A 27410-nucleotide genomic window follows, 5' to 3' on the forward strand; every position below is an offset into this window, starting at 1 on the left:
CGTGCAAATCATCTTACAGTTTATTACAATTGTTTACACACTAGGGACATCTGGGTAGTGCAGCGGTAGATTCCCTGCCTAGTGCCTACCAACACGAGGGTCACAGGTTCGAGCTCCCGTGTTACCACCGGCACAATTGGCCGTGTCTGCGGGTGGGAAGCTGGTGGGGTATGTGTCCTGGTCAAAAATGGGAGAAAGATTCGGGGGGGGTGGGGGGAACTTGACAAAAAAGAAGAAGAAGAAAAAGAGCAGATACTGTATCTCGGATGAGATCCGGGTGACTTTGGGTCACCATGTGGTCAACATGGGTTTAGCACGGGGAAGGCTGGGCAGAGTCCAGCATGTGGTCTGGCAGAGTCCAGTACAACCGGAGCTTCACTGCTGCCTCCATCATCCACATTCAGACATGCGAACTGGCAGGTAGCCTCCTGTCTACACCATACTACTGCACTTTATACTGTACTGTAGTATACTGTAGTAATGGTAGTAGTAGTCCTACACATCGGTAGGCCTGTGCTACTCCGTGATGGTTGGCCATTAAAAATGGAAATATTCTTGTACCCTGACCAAGCACGTCACGTTTTTAGATCTTCTTCAAAACTGAGAGACGACCAATCTGTGAACATGGCTTAATGTAGATGAGGTGTATAGGAGGCAGGATGCAGTCTCATTCTTTTTACACCACCCCAGAAAACATTTCTCTGTTTTTCTCCTACTGCGTCCTATTCTAAGTACATTGTGTTTTACATGTAGAACACTTCACATATCCAACAAATATTCAAGTGTTGAAATAAGGTATTTGTGATTGAAACTGTAAAGTGTGTTATTTGTGTATTACAGTTGTACTTTAACCGTTTTTTTTATTTTTTTACAACAGGCTGCTGTGTATAAATCTAACTGAAAATGTAAAAGGCATAAGCTACTGATGAGATATTCATACAGTAATAGTGTTTTCTGTTACTGTAAGCACATCAGTGTGTAGTTGGTTCAGTTGTTAGAAAGATGTATTTATTTGATGGTTGTGTGTGTCATTTTATAGCTAAATAACATTATAATTTGATTTGTGGAGTTTTTTTGCATGTTACGTTTTGAGAAAATGAGCCCTAGTTTCAGAAAATGTGTGTAAGCAATTGTGGAAAAACTGTAATCTAGAGGCGTGTTTAATATGCATCAGCATTTCTATGAATTGAACTTTCTGCAGGGGGAAAATGGATGTTTAAATGAAAACCCAAAGTGCTCACTGCAGCATTTCATACTTGGGGACAAGGAATTCAAAGCAATTTCCCCAAGTGGCAATACTGAAGATGAGATGTTGTGCACGAGTGAGTGAGTGAGTGTGTGTATGTGTGTGTGTGTGTGTGTGTGTGGGGGGGGGGGGGGGGGGGGGGGGCGTGTGCGTTGGGCAGAAGTGGGAAGAGAGTGAGAGAGCTACATTGCGGAAAGAAAGAAAGCCTACAACACAAAAAGAAAGTCAGAACCTGTCATTGAGTGTGTTTTCCTGCACAGTAATTGTTGTGTTTACTATCCTCTATGAGCTCATAGACTGTTCATGAGAAAACCAGATACATGGGACATCAAGCTCATAGACTGTTCATGAGGAAACCAGATACATGGGACATCTCAATATTAGCCTGGATATCGCTGCATGTGAACACCTCGTTCCACTTACTTATACGTTTCTCAGGTGTAATAGTTCAGTGGTTAATCCTGCCCTACAAAGCCAAAAGAGGGTAACTCGCCAGAGTGTAGAACTGAGAAAAATGACTTTAAAATGTTGTTGTTGTCCAGCCAAATCTATTGTAGGAAGAAAACTGGAAATGTGTTAATTATTTGTTGTTTTAATGTAGTTATTTATCTACCGTACATACTTTTTTTTTATTTTTTTTTAGCTCAAACTTAACCTTTGACCCTTATTTGGAAGTTACCTTACTCTGGCTTTGCATTGTCTGCAAAATAATAAGGGGTGATGCCAAGCAAAAAGACAGTAACTTCAATTTGATCCTTTATTTGGTTGCTTATCACTATATAAAACCAGTATATATGATATTAATGATAACATTGACATGAAGTCTCATCTTCATGACACAATTAGGCTTAATATAATATACGTATAAATATAATATAACTAGATTATCAGGTTGCTACACATCCTTCAAGCCTAGTTTGGTGGGACTCTTGTTGGCCCGTTGTGTGTCTGTGTGTTGGCGGTTAATGTCATATGAGCTGGCTCCTCGGGGGTTAATGTCGTATGAGCTGGCACCTCTGGGGTTAATTTCATATGAGCGGCGCCTCGGGGGTTAATGATGTATGAGCTGGTACCTCAGGGATTGATGTCATATGAGCTGGCGCCTCGGGGGTTAATGTCATATGAGCTGGCACCTCTGGGTTAATTTCATATGAGCGGTGCATCGGGGGTTAATGTTGTATGAACTGGTGCCTCGGGGGTTGATGTTGTATGAGCTGGTACCTCTGGGGTTAATTTCATATGAGCGGTGCATCGGGGGTTAATGTTGAATGAACTGGTGCCTCGGGGGTTAATGTTGTATGAGCTGGTACCTCAGGGGTTAATGTTGTATGAGCTGGCACCTCGGGGGTTAATGCCATATGAGCTGGCACCTCTGGGGTTCATTTCATATGAGCGGCGCCTCAGGGATTAATGTTGTATGAGCTGGTACCTCAGGGGTTAATTTCATATGCGCGGTGCCTCGGGGGTTAATGTCATATGAGCTGGTGCCTCGGGGGTTAATTTCATATGCGCGGTGCCTCGGGGGTTAATGTCATATGAGCTGGTGCCTCGGGGGTTAATTTCATATGCGCGGTGCCTCGGGGGTTAATGTCATATGAGCTGGTGGCTCGGGGGTTAATGTATAAGGGTTAGGGGTTAATGCCATATGAGCTGGCACCTTGGGAGTTAATGTGGGTGGGGTGGGTGTCTGTGTGGGTGGGGGTGGCATGGTATAGAGGGAATGCACCGACGCCACGCCCCCTCCCGAACACGCCCCCTCAGCCGGACTGAGCAGCACTGAGTGTCAAATTTCCAAAACAAACGTGGCTTCAGACAGGGGTAGTAGCGAAACCACGGCTAATATAAACGATTATCTGCTTAAATTAAAGGCAGTTGGACTCGAATGTGACCCGTACAGCTTGCCAAAGAACCAGTGGTCCATGGACGTAGACATGTGGCCAGGAATAGGGTTTCCTGACATTTATATGTACTTAATATCGACGCCGGGGAAATACACAAACCAAAGCATGAAAGCATACAAGAGCCTGGACGCGTGGTCGTACTTCAAGGCTGGATTTGTTGGCGACATTAAAGTAACGAGGACAGCAATGGATATTCTGGTTGTATGTGGAGAGGTAAATATTTATTTTATTACAACTTTTATTAAGAAAAATATAGCATACGCTGTCACTAACACACGCTAGCTTTGTTCATAGTGAACACTGTCACTCATGTAACGTTATATCTGTGCAGGTAAAACACAGCCAGAGAATGAATGAGCCCTCATTGAAACCCTGGATAGCTGCAGAGAATACCGGGACCGTTTCATTAGCTTTCGGCAGCCTGTAAAAAGATACCTCCGACGCCTTGTTGAATCTATTTTTACAGTCAATGGCACAACAGCACTTTACCATTTTCGTTGTTTTCTCGCGGAAGCTGAACGCTAAACACCGTGACCCGGCGGCGCCACCTGGCTTGTTTAGACGTTTTGACACTCACGGCAGCTGAGTGGGCGTACCCGCACTGACTGTCGCGTCCGTGACGTCACGTGCATTCCCTCTATTGGTCTGATGTCACGATCATGACATTAGGCCTGCCCAGTAATGTAACTCATTCCTCAACTATTCTGGCGAGTTACCCCCTTTTTGCATTGCAGGGCAGAGCATTCAGAGTGCAGTCAAACCAAACCAATGTGTAAGTGATGTTACCTCAGTCTGGCTTGGCTTCTCTAGGGCTTTTGGAAGTTACTGTAAATATGACCCCTTATTTTCTCCCAAAAAACAACTAAATTGACTCAAGATATTTTTCCACATGATAAAGCAGATCTTTACTGTTCCAAAAATGACAAAAACTCATTTTTGACAAAAAATGTAGTTACCCCCTTTTAGCTTTGCAGGGCAGAATACACTTGGAATATTCCATTTATTCATGATTAGATGGCTATTTATGATCAGGATGTGAACATTATAAATAATGTATCTGGAAATTAATTTCAGGAGGATATGAGCTGGTATATTGTACGATAGGATCTGAGCATTGTGTCACGGTCACATCGCTCAATGATTGGTAATCCAAAGTGGGCGAAGCTTAGGTCTATTGACATGACGCTGGAGTCCTTATAGAGAGGCAAAGTGACTGCCTACTTCCTGCTTCAGCACTGTACCAGAGATTTTTCTCCGCAGAACTCCGATGGTGAAATAAGTTCGCTTGTCACACAATAAATCACGCTCGTTTGACTTAAGAGGGCATGTATGTTGTATCCTTCACATTCGCTAACCAGTCTTTAAACTGAAATCTTTGAAGAAGTTGGGATCCCTGTCGGAGAGAAATAGCCTGGTTTATCCATTCACCTGCGTCGCGTTGAAGCACTTTTTACAGACTGGCTTTGTTTGATGTGTCCAGGGGCTTGCCTTCGCTGTCGGCAACGTAAGCAAAATACTTCCACATTTCGCTTTGTGCATCTGCTTTCTCTACAAGCGTTGGGCGGCTTGCAAGACTCTCAGAACAAGCCGCTGCCATTTTCGCTGTGTCTGTCCTCTGTGTCGGGCTGCTGCGGAGGACTGAAGGACTGGCCAGAGAGCGAGCAGAGAGGGGAGGGGGGGAAGTCGGCACGCCCACACATGAAGCAGACATACCGCTCTTATCACAAGGTTACAAGTGGTCAAATGTCCGCGATGATGGGGGCGCGCTTATACTGGAAAACAACTTTCACACATGATGGCATTACACCGGTTTCTGGTCATTTCCTGGTATAAAGCGCATGTGTGAAAACGGCTTATGTGTGTGTGTGTGTTTGTCTGAGAGAGAGAGAGAGAGAGAGAGAGAGAACAATGCAGGCACATTGACGGCCCCTGCACACCAACATGGGCGGTGAGCGATGTACTTGCTATCGCCCAGTCAGCCCTGCCCCGCTGCTACAGCGCGGTTGGCTGCCTTGCTGTATTTCCGTCTTCAATTGGTCGATTTCAAAATGGCCCCTCCTTCCCTCGCTGCCGTCTGTCGCTCACCACCTTGCAAAGCATGCTGGGATACCTGGCATCAGGACATCGCAAACGACAAGACGAGAGGAGGGGCCAAAACCGAAATAGACCAATTGAAGACGGAAATACAGCAAGGCAGCCAACCAAGCTGAAGCAGCGGGGCGGGGCTTGACAGGGCGAGTGCGAGTACATGCGAGTTGATCGCGTTTGGTGAGAAGGGGGTCTGACGGCTCCTACACACCGCCCGCGATAAACTCGCATGCACTCGCACTCACCCAGTCAGCCCTGCCCCGCTGCTACAGCGTGGTTGGCTGCCTTGCTGTATTTCCGTCTTCAATTGGTCGATTTCGAAATGCCCCTCCTTCCCTCGCTGCCATCTTGTCGCTCACCAGCTTGCAAACATGCTGGGATACCTGGCGTCAGGACATCGCAGGCGACAAGACGAGAGGAGGGGCCAAAACCGAAATAGACCAATTGAAGACGGAAATACAGCAAGGCAGCCAACCAAGCTGCAGGGCAAGTGCGAGTACATGCGAGTTTATCGCCTATGCTCGCGTTTGGTGAGAAGGGGGTCTGAGGGTGAAAGCTAATCTTAACAAGACATTTCCGAGCCAGTCAGCAGGGGTGTCCGTGTGGAAACACAACACAAGCAGAACCCAAGTTTGCAGTTAATTTCGCATTAGCCATATGTCTGTAAGAATATCTATTACAACGATAATAATGACAGAGCAGGGGTAGTATTCTGTCTAGGGGCTGTTCACCCAACGTTAGCGTTTTTGCATGGAAGAAGCGCTGCTTCGAGCACTTATTGTGAGGAAATAAATGTGGACGGACCATGAAAGTGATCTGACGTTAGCTCAGCAGCTGTTGGCCTACCTCAGTAAACTCCAGTGGTTGGATGGTTTGCTTTGTTCGAGTAGACAATTGTGGAAAAAGTGAAGGTCTATTTCCAATACATGTTCGCTACAGTGGCGCCGGAACGAGTTTGCAATAAGGGGGACACAATTTTTTTTTTTTTTTTTTTTTTTCTAATTTTTTTTTTTTTTTTTTTTTTTTTTTTATGGTTTACGTTTTTTCGGCGCCCGTAAGGGCGCCGACGAAAAATTGATGTTTTTATGGACGTTTCGATGATTTTTAGCCATATTTAGATGAATATCTCATTTTGAATTAACATTAGGATTATGCTGTAGTAATGTAATTATTCAGTATTTTTCCTTTTCTCACTCACTTGGTGACCTGCTCTCCCTTTAGGTCATTTTATAATTACACTACAACAGACAGCAACACAGGCAGAAACACTGAACTTATTATTATTATTATTATTATCACTTCGAAACACAGTGCAAAACTTGTCATCTCAACACAAAAATAAAATAACAATAACCGTATACGATTATAGCAGCAGCCAATGACAGTGAGTGCAGTACAGAGTCCAGGTCTGTCTGCCTCTCAGGTGTAATAATCCCACAATGATCACGGCTTTAACAAGTGTCACAGGCTGTGTAAACAGTGTAAAGTGGGCTCTCTGTAACTTGATCCCTGGGTCTGTCTGTCTCAGGTGTAATAATCCCACAATGATCACAGCTTTAACAAGCATCACAGGCTGTGTAAACAGTGTAAAGTGGGCTCTAAGCGTCAGGGGCAGTTGCCCCCTCAGATTAAAAAAAAAAAAAAAAAAATTTTTTTTTTTTTTTTTTTTAGGGGGACCAAATTTTAAGGGGGACAAAATGTCCCCATGTCCCCCTTGTTCCGGCGCCAGTGGTTCGCTATAATCTCCGGCTCCACAAACGCCATTAACTCGCGGAAGCCTCCCCCTCCACAAAGCTTAATGGGAGCATATCTCCAGCCACCATTTTCATCACAAGCTGGGAAAACTCCTCTGCCCTGACGGCATCAGAACGGCGTTTGTTGCTGCTAGCAAACGAGGTAATGCGAGACTGCTTTTCATCTGCCCCTGTTAGGTTGACGTTTTCCTTGTGCTTTACACGCATGTGGTTAAGCATCGAACTGGTATGTTTATGATACGCAAGTTTAGCATTACATAACCTGCACTGCACAGTCGTGTCGTCCTTTCTGTTGAAATACTTCCAAACGTTGCTCCGTATTTGCGGCGGCATGTTGTCTCTGTCTGTATCGCCTGATTCACCTGTGGTGTCGTGTTCAGAGCTACCATTTTTAAAGGGGAGGGGTGTGGGGCGAGTACCCGGACAGCTGAAAAGCTACTCGACTAATGACGTTACAAATGAGTACTCGAGTACCCGAGTACTCGCCCCCATCCCTAGTTTGTGCGCGCGCACGTGTGTGTGTCTGAGTGTAAAGTGCATGCTCATATTTACCTGATTGTATGTGTCTATGTCAAAGCTCTTGCCTACGTGCGTGTGTTGTGTGTATGTGCATGCAGGAGTGTACCTGTGTGAGTGTGTGTCTGTCAAGTCAAGTTTATTTGGATAGCCCTAATTCACAAGCATGTCTCAGAGGGTTTTACAGAGGATGTCTATCTAACTCTAGCTAAGCACTAACAATAAACATAATTGAACAATGGGGGGGGGAGGAAGGTAGAGTACAGGGGGAGGGAGGTGGAGAAGAAAGAGCAGAACAAACAGGGTATATACTGGGGCTGGGCGATATGGTTGAATATCACGATAATCATATGGGTCATTCTCGATACCAATCAGTGGCGATTTTACATTAGGGGCAAGTGGGGCAGTGCCCCACCAGAGATGGCGCTGTGGTGCGGTGCAAGAAGCTCATTACATCTGACTGACTGTTGTGGAAAATCACATTTTATATTGAATACAAAGTAGTTATTCAACTGTGAATGTGGTGTCTATATAAATAAACTTTACTCACAATCGTATAGTGCTGTTTTGGAGTAATTTCCTTAGTGTGTGTGTCTGTTTCTGTGTGCTTGGCTCTGCTCGCGCAGCCTGCTGCATTTCCTGCATATGGGGCAGGCCGGTGTCATGCTGAGTTTTGCACCCCCGCCGAGAATTGCATCCCCACCATATTTGGGGGCTGTTTTAACTTAAAAACAGGGATGCAAATCTCGGCAGGTACAAACCGCCGAGATTTGCACCCCCCTCCATAAAGCCAGGAGAGATCCCCAGGTCTCGAGGTCATCTGTACCTGGATTTTAAGCACCAAAGTCGGCTTCCATGAGGCAGAAGAGAGCCCCAAGCATGGAAGTCACCTCCACGCGGAAAGTCGGTCTCCTGAGCCAGGACAGACCCCCTGGCTTGGAGATCACGTCTACCCAGATAATTATATCATTTTTGAACAGTTAAGTTTCCGTATAAATCATTACAATATGCTCCCGGAAGGTGGGGATGCAATTCTCGGCGGGGGGGCAAAACTCGGCATGACACCGGCGCTCTGACCCACCGTTGCCATAGAAACAACCACGTGACATTGCTGGTCCCTGCCAATTTTATATTGGGTAAAGGGGCAGAGATGATGATGCCCCAGTGTGTGAACTCCTGACATGAACTCCGCCCAACAGGTGTGGCCGGACTGGCCGCGAAATGTCATGTGACGAGGAGAAAATAAACAAACGAATGCTAAATCAGACCCGTACATTGCCGCTAGCTAGCTAATACTGTGTGTGTTTGTTTTATTAAGCTACTACAATGAATCGTGTAGATAATTTGTTGTCTGTGCGGTTTAGCACATTGCCGCTGGAAGATAAATTGGAGATAAAGCGTTTAGGGCCACACAGACCAGACGATTTTGTGATGCTTCAGTCTGGGGATAAAGTGAACCGTACCTTCAAGCGGGAATGGTTTGACAAGAAGACATGGATGACTGCTAGCACCTCGAAACGTGCACTGTTCTGCTTCCCCTGTATTATTTTTGGTGGCGGAGATTGTGTTTGGGCATCGGCTGGATTTAAAGACATTAAACATCTATCCGAAAGAACGGCTCAGCATGAAGGCTCAGCATCCCATCTGAGCTGTGCCATGAAGTTGGGCTTACTTGGGCAGGTCAACATCCAGGCAGAACTTGATAGTGCATATCGTCGGAACATTGAGGAGCACAACAAACAGACTGAAGAGAATCGGTATGTTTTGGGGAGGATTATTACTTGCATCAAACTCTGTGGGAAATGCGAATTGGGCTTGCGTGGTCACGACGAGTCAGAGGAATCACTTAACCCAGGCATTTTTAGGTGCATTTTTGAGACAATGTGCGAGGGGGACAGCAGGCTCCAAAGACATTATGATGCAGAGCCTCAATTCAAGGGGACGTCTAACACCATTCAAAATGAACTCCTGGATTGCATGTATGAGGTATACAGGGAGGAAGTGGCAAAATAATTGAGAGAGACTCATTTTGTTGCTGTCCAGGCAGATGAGACTACCGATATATCATGCAAGTCCCAAATGGTCATCGTGTTGAGGTACATGGTAAACAACACTGTCGTGGAGCGATTCCTAGAGTTTGTAGAAGTGAAGGATAAAACTGCCATCGGCCTTTCCAATGCGATCAAACAAGTCCTTGAACCCCTGGGGCTGACTGACAAACTCATCGCACAAACATGATGGGGCCGCGGTGATGAGTGGGAGCACAGGCGGCGTGCAAACACTGATGAAGGAGAGCTACCCAAATGCAATGTTTGTGCATTGCTACGCCCACCAGTTAAACCTAACCCTGCAACAAGTATGTGCATCCAGAATCAGTGCGCTGAAGGTCTTCTTTTCTGATTTAGCTGGTTTTGCCACCTTCTTCTCCAACTCGCCTAAAAGAACGACTGCTCTGACGGAGACATCAGACAGGCGCATCCCGCACCCCCCCGGCACACGGTGGAACTTTAAAAGCAGGACCGTTAATGCGGTATGGGAGACCCGCGATGCATTACTGGATTGTTTGGAAAATATTCGCACTCACCCGGGATGGGACAGAGTGACCATCAGCGAGGCATACGGCCTCTCCATGCACTTGAAGGACCCGACATTTCACCAGCTGCAGTTCTTTGCTGAAGTCATGTCAGAAGTGGATTTGATGTATAGCATACTACAGAAAAGAGAGATTGACGCATCTGGTGTGAATCGTGCAGTTGAGAACTTCAAAGCAAATGTAAAAAAAATGAGAGTGAGAGCAGATGTGATTGGCACAGCTAAGCGCAGGAAAATCAACACGGCCGCAGTGATGAAGGAGGCCTGTGACACCATGATTGCGCAAGTGGAGGACCGGTTTTCCAAAAGTGACCATCTTATTGCAGCACAGCTGGTGGACTGCTCACTGTTCCCGAAGTTTGTGCAGTCATTCCCACTGGCCCAACTAAGCTGTGCTATTAAGCTATGGCCCACGGCCTTTAACAACAAGGACAAGTTGCAAACAGAGCTGGCTACTCTCTACCGACACAGTGAGCTGTATACTGGAAAATCAGCACTGTCTCTATTCCAGACCATTCACGAAAACAACCTGCAAGACACCTTTTCTGAAACCTGCACTCTACTAAACGTCATTATCACAACTCCCATGACATCTGCCGAATCTGAGAGGAACTTTTCAACATTAAAAAGGATTAAGACATTTACAAGAAACACTATGGGACAACAGCCCTTTCAATGCTTTCCATTGAAAATGTGTTTATCCAGGGAAAGGTGGATTTCAACACTAAAGTCATCGAGAGGTTTGCTCACGCAAAGAACCGGCGCGCTACATTCCTGTTCAAGTGACCTGCATTGGTGAGTCAATATTTTTGTGTGTGGAGCTGAAATGTTTTTTTCACATAGGCTAATGGACAGTGCGCTGTACACTATACACCACACATGGGCAAAATACGGCCCGCGGGCCGGATGCGGCCCGAATTCTTTTTTTTTTTTACACACACAGTGCACCTGAACGCAACATGCATGCAAGATACCCGCTGAATAATTGTCCAAATGTTCATGTCATATTCTGGCCAATTCTCCACTTCTGTTATAGCATTTCAGTCTGGAATATGGAATATCTTTCAATAATCTTTATGACTAAAAGGCTACATTGAAGTAGAAATTTAAATAACTCAAATAACTTAATAATTTATTTAGCTTCAAGACTGCATTTTTGTTCGTGTGACCCTCAACACAGGCTTTGATCATCCCGGGACACTTACTGATACTTATGCTTAAATTAACCCACTCATATTCTGATTTATTTCAAGAAAAACATTTCAGCTAGTGGAAAATCTAATTGGCTGGTAACTTTAAAATCTAGCAGCCATATTGGCAGGTGGTCAAAAAAGTTAATTTCAAGCCCTGAGAGCAGGTGGTGACATAGGAGTGAATGAGAAAAGGATCAAATATTGGTGGTTAAGACTGAATAATGACATCACAACTGTTAATTTAAAATGAGTTATTCCTCTAAACCTGGCTTCAAATGCACCAAATTCTTCGCACTGGCGCCGTTTGGCCTTCAACAAAACCTGGTCGCGAGGACATTTTTTGTGGCCCTCTCTATCATCAAAGTTACCCATCCATGGGTTACGGCATGACAATATTTGTTCGGCCCCCGGCAACAATCTGGGTTTCTCATGTGGCCCCCCATGAAAAATAATTGCCCACCCCTGGTATACACACTAGGGAGCTGTCTGATATGTTTGTTTGGATATGTATGAGAATTGGACAGTGCGCCGTTCACTGTATTCTGTAGACTATTGCAGCTGTCACGTGACTTGTCACTTTCAGCACCCTGGACAGGGCTCTTGTGTGTGGCTTTTGTGTTATAGCCTCTGCTCTGCTGTTGGATGTTGAATAGAATAATTAAAGCCAAATATATTAAAGCTCAATATCACTGCTATGAAGTCTGCCCTCCATGCGTACAGTAAATATGCACGAGCTCCATACCGAACGTACCCATACAAATGTGAAGTGTATTTAGTTTTGGAATATTTCTGCTCCTTGGCACTCAAATCACAGTCATATCTGCCTACCATAGATTGGCTACATCTTTTTTGTGTGTGATGGTAAAACTGCCCCTCCAGAAATGTCAGGCTAAAATCGCCACTGATACCAATGTATATAAAAATATGGTTAATGTATAAGCAAAGTCACATTTAGTAATCCAATTATCATATCATCGTATATAACCTGGGAATGATCATATCATCATATATTACCTGGCAATTGTCATATGATCATGATATGACACCACTGAGAGACGACAAATGATAGTGACACAATGGAAATCTCATAATGCCACAGCTTGATGAAATGTACCACAGAAATGACCACGAGATGTTTTGTTTTAGTGTGCAAGTGTCATGATTTGACCCAATTGTGCGATAAATGACCAAAGACAAAGAAGAAGAGAGCAAGCTCTCGGCAGGGAAACAGTAGAGGGATGGATCCAGAAGAGGGCGCTAATGCAACATTGATGATGCCAACAGGATAAAACACCAAAAAGAAGAAGACCCAATTCTGCAGACATGAGCATCAACTGCACTCAGCAGGTTTTCAGTTGTAGAAAACTGAATCTTTTTGGTGTACTACAATAACTATATTGTAGTACATCAAAAAGATTCCGTTTTCTACATCATGTACTAACATGATGATAATGATGTTTGTCTCAATATACTCGTATGAAATTGCCCTGAATAGTCAGTCAGCACCACTTATTTTATTAGGAAATGACATTTGATTTTCAAGACCTTTTTCTATTTATAACACATTTCCAAATGTACCTGCGCAATGGTTTTAGCAAAATGTATAAAAGTAGCAATATAACTATATATATAAGTTTGTAATATTTCAGCACATACTGTAGCCTACTGCCTAGAGAAATATCACTACATATAAATGCTTTAAACATACACACTGCAGCACTGCACCTTCCCACATACTGTACATGCCACTAAAATTAAGTTATTTGAAAAAGTAAAACAAAATGAACACGACGTTGTGGAAGATGAAAAGACAATAAATGCAGGAATTTACCATTTTGGATGCACGTGAAATATAAGGTCTGAAGTTTGAGGTAAACAGAAAAAGATATAATCAACTAGTAAAGACATTGATGAAAAAGAGAGAAAACATGAAATACAGATTGAGTACAATAGAAAGAAAGAACACCAGACTAAAGAAAAAGCAAGAAATTACAAATAATTGAATACTGGTGACTCACACACATCCATGCATGTGATGATGTGTCTAATTTGGGTCAAGGCATATTTCAGGTACTTAGTTACATAATGTAGACACATATGTGTATATAATATAGACACATTTTGTGTGTGCTTCTATAATAATCTATATGTGTCTATAATATTGACACATATAGACATATAATGTGTCTATAATATAGACACATTGTGAGTTGAAAAGTAACATAATCATGCATTGGCCCAGATTAGAAACATGGACTAAACATCATACAACCAAACATCCTGTATTAAGACAGTAGTTCTATCGATAGGAACAGAACAAGCGCTGCCAAAGTTGCTAGATTACAGTATGTGAATTTGTAACCCAAGGTACCTAAATTGAGAGTCTCTGTAAAAACATGTGATGGAGATAATGTCACTGGTGGTAGTCCTGTGACTGCAGAAATAACACAACTCTCCCATGTAAAGTTCGCTCTCGAAAGAGGAAAAGCAAAGACTTCCTTGTCCAACACAGTTCCATCCAAGTTGGCAAGATCAAAGATTGCTCTCTCTCTCTCTCCTCTTTACTCTCTCAGCCCACACAGGTTAATACTCTCTGTCATCCACTGTCTGACCGTTAATCAATCACACATTATAGCGCAATTTGTTCTCAAAAAGAGGGTTATATCATGTCTTAAATGTAAAATGTGAATGGTACTAGTCGAGCCAAGAGAGGCTACAGTTAAGCGGACTACGATACATCTCACCACTCCTAATCGCTTGAGTTCCCATCTGCGGCCATTGAAGTCACTTCTCTACACTGTTCATTCAGAAAAAAGAATAAAAAATAAAATGTAGACATTTTGTGGGGGGAAATAACATAATGAGATCCCGTAATCAGTTTGGTGGTAGTTTTGGTGTTGTGATGGGAACGGGGCTTTTCAGTTCCTCCTAGTAAATGGGGACATGATAGGACAAAGGTTATATAAAAACACATCCCACTAAAATAGTATAATTTCCTCCTCCTCAATCCTTCTCTCTTCTAGTATTAGCCACAGAGAGAGAGTATAACGAATCTTCCACTCTTGAGTTTATATCAGGGCTAAGCAGGATTTGACCGTCCTTTGCCTCTGTCTCCCCCTTGCTGTAGGCTACCTCCCTATCTGTACCCAATAGCAACAGGTACCCACATTTCAGAGGGAAATACATTTTATCAGGCCCCGCCCTATCTTCCTTTTCTTTCTCATGAAGACAACAGGACGTCACGTTGGAAGCTATGTTCAACTTCAACATCAGTCCCTTGACAGCTCCGCAGCAACTATGCAACAATGTGAAGAAAGTCCCTCTGTGTGCTTTCCATATCAGAAAGTAGGGATGCACAATGATATCGGCACATCATCGGTATCGGCCGATAAAGGCTTTCAAATGAAATATCATTATATAACATTTCTGCCAATATGGTTAATTTATTTATTTATTATTATTATTTTATTATATCTTTATTTAACCAGATCAATCATCAGTCAATTGTGAACCAATTCTCAAATGCTCGATGCTTACATACAGTACTGTAAATACTATATACCTATAAATCCATCTCTATCTATGTATCTATGTACTGTATGTATCTATCTATCTACAGTATATCTATATATCTATATCTATATCTATATGTATGTATATATATCTATATAGATAGACATAGATAGATATATTCTTTCATACACATACTGTAAATAAAAATATGGCATGTTTTAATTAACTACTGTAAGTTGAAGTAGTATTCTTATTTTGCCCAGTGAATGTGTACATTTTGAAAAGCAAAATTACTTGTATTTATGATGCCAGGGGGCCATCATGATAAGTGTAGGACAAAATAATGTGTTCATTCCACTACAGGAGAGACTTGTTGATGTTCACTGAAATTACGTGGGGGGGGGGGGGGGGGATATATGCATATATCCGTATCTATCGGCAATTGGCGAAGAGAGTTGGAAAATAATGGCATATCGGCTATCAGAATGGTAAAGTCAGAGTGAGAGAGAGAGAGAGAGAGGCTAGAGCACTGTTGACTGAGAAGGGAATCGTTTCTCCAGCTCTTCCACGATGGAATTCATGTTCAGGTTGGGCTGAATCTGTGGAGGCGCGGGATCCTCTCCTACTCCTCTCATTCCCTCCCTTCCTCCCTCTCCTCCTCCTCCCGCTCCCTCCCTTTCCCCCTCTCCTCCTCCTCCCGCTCCCTCCCTCCGCCCCTCTCCTCCTCCTCCTCCCGCTGTGACATCCGAGGAGTCGAGTGAAGCACCAGAATCCATGGAGGCCCGGCTCTTCGCGACCCTTCTGAGCGGGTTCTGTTTCTGGTCTATCTGGCTGAACATGTTGGCCACCGACTTCTCGATGTCGGCGATGTTGTGGATGTTCTTCAGGATCCCTTTCAGCTCTTTGCGGGGGGGCTCGGGTTCCGCGACGGGGAGGGGCGGCGGTGGTGGGCGGAGGGACACGGGCCGCAGGGTCGGCGCCTCTGCGAGTGACGGGAGGACGAAGGTGGCCGGGCAGCGCAGGAGCGAGGAAGACAGGGGGGGAGGGAGAGGAGGGGGCGCGGGAGGCGGTGGGAGAGGAGGTGGGGAAGACGGGTGCTGAGGTGGGGGAGATGAGGGAGGTGGAGGAGGTGGGGATGATGGCGGGGGAGGCGCAGGGGTTGAAGGGGGGTCGGGGATAGCCTCCAAATTAACCTGTAACCTCTCTTCTGCAGTCTGGCTTCCTGCTAAATTTGCCGCGCCGAAGCGCCGCAGCACAGGGGGAGTGGGCTTGTGACTGGGAGGAGGTGTCCCGCCGTCGCTGTGGGTGATGACGATACTCGGGGGACCCTCCTTGGACTGAGAGATGGAGACGTGGTGGGTGGTGACGAGCGTGTGATGCTGGGGCGACTCGGGGAAAACAGACAGCAGATAGTCAGGGGACAAAGATCCGCGGGAGCCCCTGCTCTGCCTCTGTCTCATCTCCTGGAGCGCCTGCTGCTCGAACTGCCTGGCTTGCTCTTTGACCGTCAACTTGGGCTCCAGGCTCGGGCTCCCCATCAGGTCCGAATCCAAACCGCGGTCAAATCCTGAATCCAGACCGGCCTCTTTGCTCTCTTTGAACTCAGCCTTCATGAGCTCCAGCTCCCACTGCACAGGATCCATGACCACTTGCCGTCTCAAAGCGGCGTACGTCTCCCTGCGATGTAATCGTGATGGGAGAGTCCAGCTGTGTCCGAGCCCAGATGCCCATCCGCTGTCACTGCCGCTGCACCCACCGAGTCCCGCCTCACCTCCAGAGGAGCTCAGCCTGAACCATGTGTCTCGAAGGCCTTTCCTGGACGGGGAGAAATTCCCAAGGAGGTCCCTTCTTCTCTGGCTTCTTCCAAGAGTCTCTGGGCTACTCAAAGTCCCGTCCTCGTGGTAAATGGGATTTTTAATAGTAAGGGGGTTTTCATCAGAGAGAAAGGTGATGTTGGACTCAGACTTGGGCAGGTTGTTGAGCACCCCTCCATTGGCAACACACTGGCGGTGGGCGGCGATGGCCCGTGTGGCGAAATCTGAGATCAGACGTTGCTGGTCGCCTTCATCCAAGCTGGCCCCACTGCCGCCACCACTACGGTTTGAGCGGCTACACGGATGGAGGAATGACATGGAAAAGAGGTGAAGGGAGGCATAAGGAAAAAAGAATCCTAGATAAAGCATGAGGGAGATGAGGGAGCTCGTTTAATGGATCTCGGAAGATGTAATTACAAAAGGCAAAGCTAAATGAAATTGAAGAGAGATACGGAATGAATGAGATTTAACAGAGCACAGCAACAGAGCCTTGAAAGGAGGAGTGACAAAAGTTGAGGGGGAAAGGAAGATAAAAGAAAGAACATCTGCTAGAGGGGTTGTTGGATAAATTACATGAAAAGAAAGGGATGAGAGATCTTAAAGGAAGGAAAGGTATTTTATATATATATATATATATATATATATATATATATATATATATATATATATATATATATATATATATATATATATAAAGTCCATATAGTAAATATATATATATACATATATATATATATATATATATATATATATATATATATATATATATATATATATATATATATATATACTATATGGACTTTTTTTTTTTTACTATATGGACCTATGGGTCTGAGAAAAAAGTTGAATTGAATTGAACTGAATTATCTGTCCTGTTTTTGGAGGCAGGATCAAAAGCACCATGGTAGAATAAAAGGGGTTCACTAGAGAGACTATTGTATCACAACGATAAACAACACAATATTTGCTGGGCTAAAGTCCAGTTAGACGGGCAACATTTTGAACCAGTGTAGACGGACAATTTGTGACTATTTGTAAGTGGCAGCAAACCCAATATTTGATGATAGTTAAGCATTCTCCACTATAAACTCCACATAGATTTTGTGCCATGTGAGAATCTCCATGTGAGAATCTCCTGCCCATCCACATTGCCCCAGAAAGTAGCCCATGCATCATTATAGTAACAGCATGGATATTTCATCGCTAATCTACCAACTGCACAATCAACCTCCAGCAACACAACTCTGCACTGTAATACAAGAGGACAACTAACACTGCACGTACAAAAAATAGTAGCCATTGACACGCACGGGCACAAGGACAAAAACTAAACCAGGAAAACTGCAATTGTCACGCCACAGTGTCTCAGAGCTCACAGATCAGAAACTTATTTTGAACTAGGGATGCACGATATATCGGTATTCATATCGGTATCGGCCAATGTTAGTCATTTTTTAACATATCAGCATCGGTCCGATGTTACAATCGGTATCAGACAACATTTTCACATTGAGAGGAAACAATGTGTTAAATCTATGATTTATTGGCTTTTCCAAATGTTTTGGAAATAAAGAAATGCATATAATTATTCAAATTCACAGTGTGTACACATGTTTTTCAGTACAAAATTTGATTTATCATAGAAATGTGTTTTTATACAGGTCATATCGACATCGGTAAATATCGGTTATCGGTGATAAGAGCAATGCTAATATCAGTTATCGGTATCGGCCAAAATGTTCATATCAGTGCATCCCTATTTTGAACAGTCTACTCACTTTGGTCTGTCAGTCATGGACGGAGAGATGGATGGATGAGAACAAGAGAGAGACAGACAGAAGAAGAGATGATAACTGTTGATGTATTTACTGTGTCTGAGCTTGTTCATTTTTGTTCATATATATTGTTAAAACTGATTTTTTTTTTAAATACAAGTCTAACTAAGCAGTTACATGAAAAGAAGAGAGGGAGAAAGAAAAAAACTCTATCCACAAATCACTATACTACCCATTTAGAAAAAAAACATTGGTTAAAGTCTGAAGGATACTGCCTGTAAAAGTGGTTCCATTTTGTAAGCCAAGATCTTATTTATTTATTTATTTATTTATATTTTTTAATCTGTGAAGCCTGTGCTATGCTAATGTCAAATGGCTGCTTGGTGTGTCAGTATGGGGGGGGGGGGGGGGGGGGGCTGAATCTCATGCATTCCAAAGTCCGTTTTAAAAGTTATTTATTTGCATCATTATACAAACGCTGACTGACGACTAGAGAATATTTAATTAATTTAATTTAAGAATGAACTTTAAAGTTTAAACAAATGAGGTCTCAGGATCTCAGGATTCTCAGGATATTTTCCCCCATTCCATATAATACTCATGAATTAGTTAAGACATTCTACATAATACTCGTGAATTAGTTAAGACATTTTATCCTACTCAGTATAACTATTTCATGGTGCACTGCTCTAGTGCACCACTAGACACAGCGGATCCCTGTAGCACCCATTCATGTACTGTAATAATCCCTCGACAAAGCTGCAACCATACTTTGCTTTGCTGAGTTTACTGCAAGCACGTACTGTAACAGTTGAATGCTGAATGTATAGGACGAATCAGCGTGAAGTCACCGCAACAAAAAAGTACTTCTGGGTGCCACTGCAGCAGAAAATAGTATGAAATAAAGGTGAGAAGCTGTGCCAAACAAACGTTAATATCTCAAAAACTATACATCACATGCGCTCATATTTTGATATTGTACGTGTGAGCAGAAGTAGCTAAATTGTCTGTTCTATAATACTGTACGTGTGTGTAGTATTAAAGTTGTGTGAACTGTCACAGTTTTAAAATGTGTGAATTTAATAATAATAAAAAAAAGAGTACAGCCTGCTAGAGTTCCTGGCCCATTATAAAGGTTGGAAAAAGTATAAAATATAAATTACGATTTCTCAAACAGTACAAAAGATAAATAATTGCTGAATTAAGTCCTAAAAGTGATGACTGGTTTAAAGTTGAAATGAAGTGTCTAGCTTAACTCATTGAGTGCCAGCCACTTTTGGAGAACGGACGCTCCCAGTGCCAGAGTTTTCAGAGCGTTTTCAGTGATTTCTCGAGGCCCACAGAATATTGTGTGATATTACTATGTAAACACCGAACACGCAAAAAGAACAAGGAGACTCTATTGTATCATCAGCAAAAAAAAGTTTATTGATACCATTTTCCGTTCTTTAGTTATGAGCCGGAGAAGATAGGTCAAAAACAGCAAAAATATGCTTTTCTATCAGGAAGCTGAGATATTCAGCCTTTTGTGAAATGCATTATTTCAAGCACATTCACTGACTCTAGCTAATATTTTTTTGATGATGTGACCTGGTTTAGTTCTGTGGTGCATGCGTGCCCCACCCCCCTGTCCCCCCCTCTCCCCGCCTCTCCCCGCGTCAGCTGTAAACTCCTCCCCACACGCACAAAGTCTATTCGGAGCCTCTGTTTTTGTGCCGCGCGGCTCCTGGCAGCTCACAGCAGCAATGAGGAAATGCCCAATGCGACTGCAGGTAAGGGTTGGCCCTTCGGCGTTGGGTGCTGCCTTTCTGGTGTGTTGAGAAACTATCTATGCAGACAGACAGACAGGCAGAGGAGCTGCAGTTGTGTGCGCGGATTGATTGCTGTTGGCAAGCAGCCCAGAGCCATCATGTAGATGGCTCTGGGCTGCTTGCCAACAGCAATCAATCCGCGCAGCATGAGCGCGGTTTGTCTTTTGATCACGGCTTTGTCAGGCTGTATTTCTGTAATCTGGAGAGCACTGTCGCCACCTAAGGGTTCTGTAAAATAGGTTATAGACCTCCAATAGCTACTATAGTTGTACAGGAGCTGCGGAAGGCTTTGATCGACGTCCCACCGTCAAAAAACGCATTGGACGTCGAAGGACGTCCGTGGCACTCTACGTCACTATTTAATTGGACGTCGAAGGACGTCCATGGCACTCAATGAGTTAAAGTGTAACTAACCCCCAAAACACTTTTTTTCAGCTTTTAACCAATATATCGCTGCTGTCGTTCCAGGACCTCGAATCTCCAAAACAGACACTTTTCAGGAAGTAAAAAAAACCTGTTTGCTCTTAAACTACTGGACCAAATGTCGTCCAAGTTGGCACATGTCTTAATTATAGTTAGTTTCCCGCTGAATGTGTCATTACTTTATAAATATCTTACCTGGATAAGCTCAAATGATGTTGTTTATATTATCAGTCCGACTTGGAAGCGCTTTCTCACGGCCAGTCAAGCGGGAGAGAGTCGCATACTCATGCACGAGCCCCCAAGCTCCAGGCCGCGGGGGCGCGCGTAGCAGCAGCAGCAGCCCTCCTCGCTCTCATGGCCGAATGGGGGCTTTCGCATGGGGTGAGAAATAGTCTGACATAACGTAACGTTAACGTTACTTTATTCTCGTCAGAAAGCACTCCGATTTGCATGTTAAAACAAGTTTGCAGCCTAGGAATAACTGGAAAACATTTGATTGATATATTAACGTCAGAGGAAGCCAGGATTAGTCAAAACGATATGAGAAATACACAGCGCGTCTGCTGTGTGTCTTTTCCGGGTTTAGTGTCCTGCGTGGGGGGGTACACACGGAGGTAGGGGGGGAATTTCGAGGTTTGACTGACAGATTGAGGGCGAATGGCGTTACGAGATTTACTCACAAGCTCGTTTTAATGCTTTTCCATTGGTTGCATTTGTTAAAAACCACACAGAGACGTGAAGGGTGACCAATGGCATTGATTCATGACAAAAAATAAAAAAGTGAAAAAAGTGACATTCGAGGTCCTGGCCCGACAGCGACGATATATGACTTTGGGGGTGGTGTGTGAAGAATGCTGGTCAAAATTTCCACATTTGAGAGCAAACTGTTGCCATTCTACCATTTGTATCATTTTTCAGCAGCATAACTGGCATAAGTGCCCTCTATGGGTGGAACACTGCTTTTTTTTTGCCCTCAAATGAATGGGAGATTTGATACGTTGTGACGTCACGATGAACCAAAGACTATGGGATTTCAAGATAGTTACTCCCCTACTCCCCCTGTACCCTTTCGGCTCCTCACAACTCCAAGCCTATTCCCATGATGTCACTTGACCTGTTAATCACCTGTTAATTGATTACAATCGCCTGTTATTTTCCTACCAACTCCTATGTAACACAATACTATCAATAAACGCCACTATAATCATAAAAGGAAGGACATGGCATTGTGTTGCTGTAAATCATTCCCAACCTTTTTCATACTAAAGAGCCCTATGATGAGATTTGGTCTCTCAGATGCTAATCTGATTTATTTTTTATTTTTTTATGTAGCCTAGATATGATTTTGTCCAGAATTCCATATATCGTCGCTGTCGTTCCAGGACCTCGAATCTCCAAAACAGCAACTTTTCAGGAAGTTAAAAAAACCTGTTTGCTCTTAAAATACTGAACCAAACGTCGTCAAAGTTGGCACATGTCTTAATTATAGTTAGTTTCCCGCTGAATGTGTCATTACTTTATTAATATCTTACCTGGATAAGCTCAAATTATGTTGTTTATATTATCAGTCCGAGTTGGAAGCACTCTCTCCCGGCCAGTCAGGCGGGAGAGAGTCGTATGCTCATGCACGAGCCCCAAGCTCCGGGCCGCGCGCAGCAGCAGCCCTCCTCGGCTCTCATGGCCGAGGCGGGGCCTTGGGCATGGGGTCAGAACAGTCTGACATAACGTAGCGTTAACGTTACTTTATTCTCGTCAGAAAACACTCCGATTTGCATGTTAAAACAAGTTTGGAGCCTAGGAATAACTGGAAAACATTTGATTGATCTATTAACGTCAGAGGAAGCCAGGATTAGTCAAAACGATATCAGAAATACACAGCACGTCTGCCGTGTGACTTTTCTGGGTTTCTGGAGGGGAGAAATCCTCCACTTCTTCATAGGACATTTCTGTCGCAGGAGTGCTTGTGCTGCTATCAGAGTCACTCATTGCTAGAGACCTAGTTTATGACAAGCTAACCTAGCCTATGCTATCGGTGTGTAGTATGTTTGTGATTGTGATTGTGGTGGGCGGGGGGGGGGTGAATGCAATGACGTATCCACACCAGTATGCGGCCGGCGATAACGAGTCTCGCGTCACTATGCTCTTTTAGCGATAGATACAGATGCCACATACACATACATGCAGAAAAATAATTCAATTTCTAGTTCGCCACTGAATTACCAAATTGATATAACTTTCAACCATTTTGAGCAACGCTGTTTCCATACAGGCCACCAGCGTTGGCTAGTTGTTGATATTTATAAAGATATTGCAACTCTCATATAAATTATTTTCGAGGCGGTGGGCAAACTGTCATGGCGTCGATTTCCGGAGAAAATTCCTGAGCTGAGCACAGCCAAAGAGTATAGTATAGACAAGAGGATACGTCATTTCTTGGTTTTTCCCATAGGTTTTTCAAATCACCGTTTTGTTACATATCTGGGGGGTTAGTCCCCCTTTAAAGTATTAGATAAAGTATTTAGCGTTCAAAGAGGGCATGGTCATGAATACAACCAGATTTGTAATTGTGGGAATTTGACTGAAAAATGTAATTTGATAAGAGACACAGGAAGGTATATTCCTCACATCTAGTTAGAGACAGAACACCACAGCATGTTTTGTCAATGTGTGTAGCTAAGTAACATTAACACGTCTTTAAAATAACACCCTTCACATTTAATGTGTTGCTAATAATAATTTGAAAACACTTAATTTTGAAAGGTAATTGAAAATAGACCCATAAACCCAAGTATTTTAAGAGAACAGCCAAAGGGAATTGAAAATAAATAAATAAACGGGGGGGAGGGGGGTGGGATAACTCCTCAACAATCAGTCGACTGAGCAGTTTGATAATGGACCTTAATTATGAATGTGCAAACTTTTGCACTTTGGCAGGGTTTGTATTATATTGGGGGTATTTAATTCCTATAAGATAATAGTGATATGTAACATACACAACACACACAAAATCCCTTTTGCCTACTTTCGCATGCATGCACACACACACGCGCGCACATACGCGCACGAATGCACACACACACACACACACACACACACACACACACACACACACACACACACACACACACACACACACACACACACACACACACACACACACACACACACACACAGCAGGGACTTCACCAGCCCCAATTAAAAAAAAAGCTGCTGAGGTTATCAATTAGAATTAATTATCACCCAGGGTGGTCCTTATGAATTACTGGCTGCATTTATTTCAATTATCTCATATCCAAGTTCATTTCCGCACACATTTTTCAGAGGATCGTTTGGGCTGGCTCGTCAAATGTGCAGCATCTCATATGTGCGTGTACGTACACACACGCACGCACGCACGCACACACGCACGCACGCACGCACGCACACACACACACACACACACACACACACACACACACACACACACACACACACAGAAATACCTTTTTGTCATTTGGAGATAGTTCCTACCATCTTGCATATGAATTGCCATCATGTTAATGGGAGAGGGGAAGCATATCACGGATGGACAGGAAACCAGTGATGCATGTAATGCTGATAAGGGTTCCTCATACCGGAGCTCTGTGTATTGCCTTGAATGAGTGAGTATCTGAGTGAGTGTGCATGTGCATTTTAACTTTGAGATAAAAGTTAAAACAGTAAACAGCTACACTCCTGTTCAACCAAGCTACCACCAATCAAACTAGTGGAAATTGGCAAAAGGCTAAATTAAACAGAAAAGAGGAGCTAACATCGGCCGGCTGATTTCTCGTTGACCTCTTGCGTGGGATCCCGTGCACACTGTCTCTTGTAAGCATATGGACACCTTGTGTGGCTGGTAGCAGCACGTTGTAATGTTGTATGTCGATGATGTACAGACCTGTCTCTCTTCTCTCATTCCTTTCCAAAACCCTCGAACGAGCAGCATCCGAACAACTTTCTCTCTATCGCTCCCAGAATGACCTCCTGGACCCTCTGCAGTCCGGTTTCAAGGCTTCTCACTCCACTGAGACAGCTCTTCTTGCAGTCACAGAGGCCCTTCACACTGCTAAGGCCTCATCCCTCTCCTCTGTCCTTGTCCTCCTTGACCTGTCTGCTGCCTTCGACACAGTCAACCACCAAATCCTTCTTTCCACTCGGTCTGACATGGGCATTTCAGGGTCTGCACACTCCTGGTTTGCTTCCTATCTCTCGAACCGCTCATACCAGGTCTTATGGAGAGGGTCCCTCTCCAGATCCTGCCCTCTTACCACCGGTGTCCCCCAGGGCTCAGTCCTGGGCCCCTTACTTTTCCTTCTCTATATCAGATCTCTTGCCCATGTGATCTCATCTCATGGCTTTTCTTATCACTGCTATGCTGATGACACCCAGCTTTTCCTTTCCTTCCCTCCCTCCGACACTCAAATCGAGGCTCGCATCTCTGCATGCCTCAAAGACATTGGCGACTGGATGTCTGCCCACCACCTCAAGCTCAACCTTGGTAAGACAGAGCTACTCTTCCTCCCAGGGAAAGACTGCCCTCTCGCTGATCTCTCCATCTCCATTGACAATACCACTGTACTTCCCTCCCAAACAGCTAAGAACCTTGGGGTGATCCTTGACAACCAGCTGTCTTGCTCAGCCAACATAGCTGCGACAGCACGCTCCTGTAGGTTCTCCCTCTACAACATCCGCAAAATCCGTCCCTTTTCGCACAAGAGAAGCGACTCAACTCCTGGTCCAGTCACTTATCATCTCTCGCCTGGACTACCTGAACGTGCTCCTGGCCGGCCTACCTGCCACCGACATCCGACCGCTTCAGCTCATTCAGAACACTGCAGCCTGTCTCGGCACGCATCAAATTCAAGACACTGGTACTGGCCTACAGGGCAGTACACCAGTCAGCTCCCCTGTACCGGCAATCTATGGTCAGGTTCCAAACCTCTCAGTGCTCCCTTCGCTCCTCCAACAGTGCAGGACGCCTCGCACCTCCTTTGCTACGGGGGCTCAAAAGTCGCTCATCCTGATCTCGACTCTTCTCGTCCCTGGCACCTCAATGGTGGAACGAGCTTCCACCTTCGGTCAGGACAGCTGAATCACTGCCGATCTTTCGGAAAAGACTAAAGACACCTTTTCAGGCTCCATCTGGGCCCTTCTTGATCTAACTTCTTTCTCTCTCTTTCTTTAAAAAAAAAAAAAAAAAAAAACTAACCTAACCTAAACTAAACGTGTACCACTGTGCCTTCAGAGGTTGTAGTTGTCATAGACTGTGTTGCATAGTTGATTGCTCTATTGCTGCCAAAAATGTGTTAATGTAACTCGCTTTGGATAAAAGCGTCTGCCAAATGACGTAATGTAATGTAATGTAATGTATGTTTTTTTTTTGGTTTGTTTGTTTTTTGTCCCTTTTTTCTTTCTTTTCCTGGGTCTGAGCCTGTTCGTTTGTCCTGTATGTATATTGTTCTAAAAAAGTTAAAATTAAATATTGAAATAAAGAAAAGAAAAGAGGAGCTAACAAAATTAGCTCCCGACATGTGCACATCTGTTGGTGTGAATAGTCAGGCGACTCCACATGTGAATAGTCAGGCGACTCCACATGTGAATAGTCAGGCGACTCCTTGCAATTTTGTTTATTCGCGTCGCTCTTGGTGTGTAACGAGATTAATACCATTGGAATTTGTGGATTCTCAGCTTTCATTTGACAACTTGGACTCTTACTGGTGCAAACAAACATAAAAACAATCCTGACAATTACTGACACAAAATTTTCCAAAATAAATGAACTGTGAAGCATCCATTCCCAAAACTGATATTGCAGTCTACTGATGCCGTTCATCAAACAAAATATAGCCTGTTTTTTAGACTGCTACCCTACAAGCCTGCCGTATCTCACTCAGCTTCCATTGGGAGGCTTTGCCAACAATTGTGACCCTTTCCACAAGCCACCTTTGGGTTCTGAGGGAACCGCAGGGTAAATCAAACAGAAATCCTTATTCATCCTACAGTATGTGCATTCAACTTTAAACAAATCTCCAACCGTTGTCCCCCTGGTGAGCTATACAGGCTCGTTTCATTTCACATGCCTTGTTGCCGTGTTTCACTCGACTTCTTTCATTTGAATGTACTATGCATTGCTGCAAGTCACAAAATCCATTAGGCACAATGGAACTGTGAACTTGAGCGATTGGTACTCATGTGAATATTTGTCTGTGGGCGGATCGCTGACCTTCCCTTCCTCGTTGGTCAAGCGAGGACATTGGTATGCAAAACAACAGGGAGAATGACCAGGGGCAAATCGAATGCCCGTGAACTTTGTGTATAGATAAAATGTGATAAAAATATAAAATAATATAAAATAATAGCTAAAAATGGCTTATCCACAACTGCTAATGCATCAAGAGTTTTGTGGCTTCTTTGCATAATGTCATCCGTCTTGCTGGCCACTAATGTGAACTGTTCAAGGACAGGGATGTTTGTGGGCTACAGAAAGGTTCTGCTCTGTAAGGACAGGGATGTTTGTGGGCTACAGAAAGGTTCTGCTCTGTAAGGACAGGGATGTTTGTGGGCTACAGAAAGGTTCTGCTCTGTAAGTACAGGGATGTTTGTGGGCTACAGAAAGGTTCTGCTCTGTAAGTACAGGGATGTTTGTGGGCTACAGAAAGGTTCTGCTCTGTAAGTACAGGGATGTCTGTGGGCTACAAAAAGGTTCTGCTCTGTAAGGACAGGGATGTCTGTGGGCTACAAAAAAGTTCTGCTCTGTAAGTAC

At 44.0% G+C, this 27410-nt stretch overlaps 1 protein-coding gene across 1 annotated transcript in view; it reads right to left on the reverse strand.

Moving 5' to 3' along the window:
• Nucleotides 1–27410, reverse strand: part of LOC310775758 (protocadherin-15-like) — a gene marked incomplete at both ends in the record, with an annotated part of 239416 nt that overhangs the window by 16626 nt on the left and 195380 nt on the right. The window contains one exon of the mRNA XM_083635894.1: nt 15521–16912. Within this exon, the coding sequence (XP_083492020.1) occupies nt 15521–16912 (1392 nt within the window). The remainder of the gene's footprint in view (nt 1–15520; nt 16913–27410) is intronic.

This window comes from Poromitra crassiceps (genome assembly GCF_964638095.1).
Source record: "Poromitra crassiceps genome assembly, chromosome: 4".
In the NCBI taxonomy this organism is placed as follows: Eukaryota; Metazoa; Chordata; class Actinopteri; order Beryciformes; family Melamphaidae; genus Poromitra; species Poromitra crassiceps.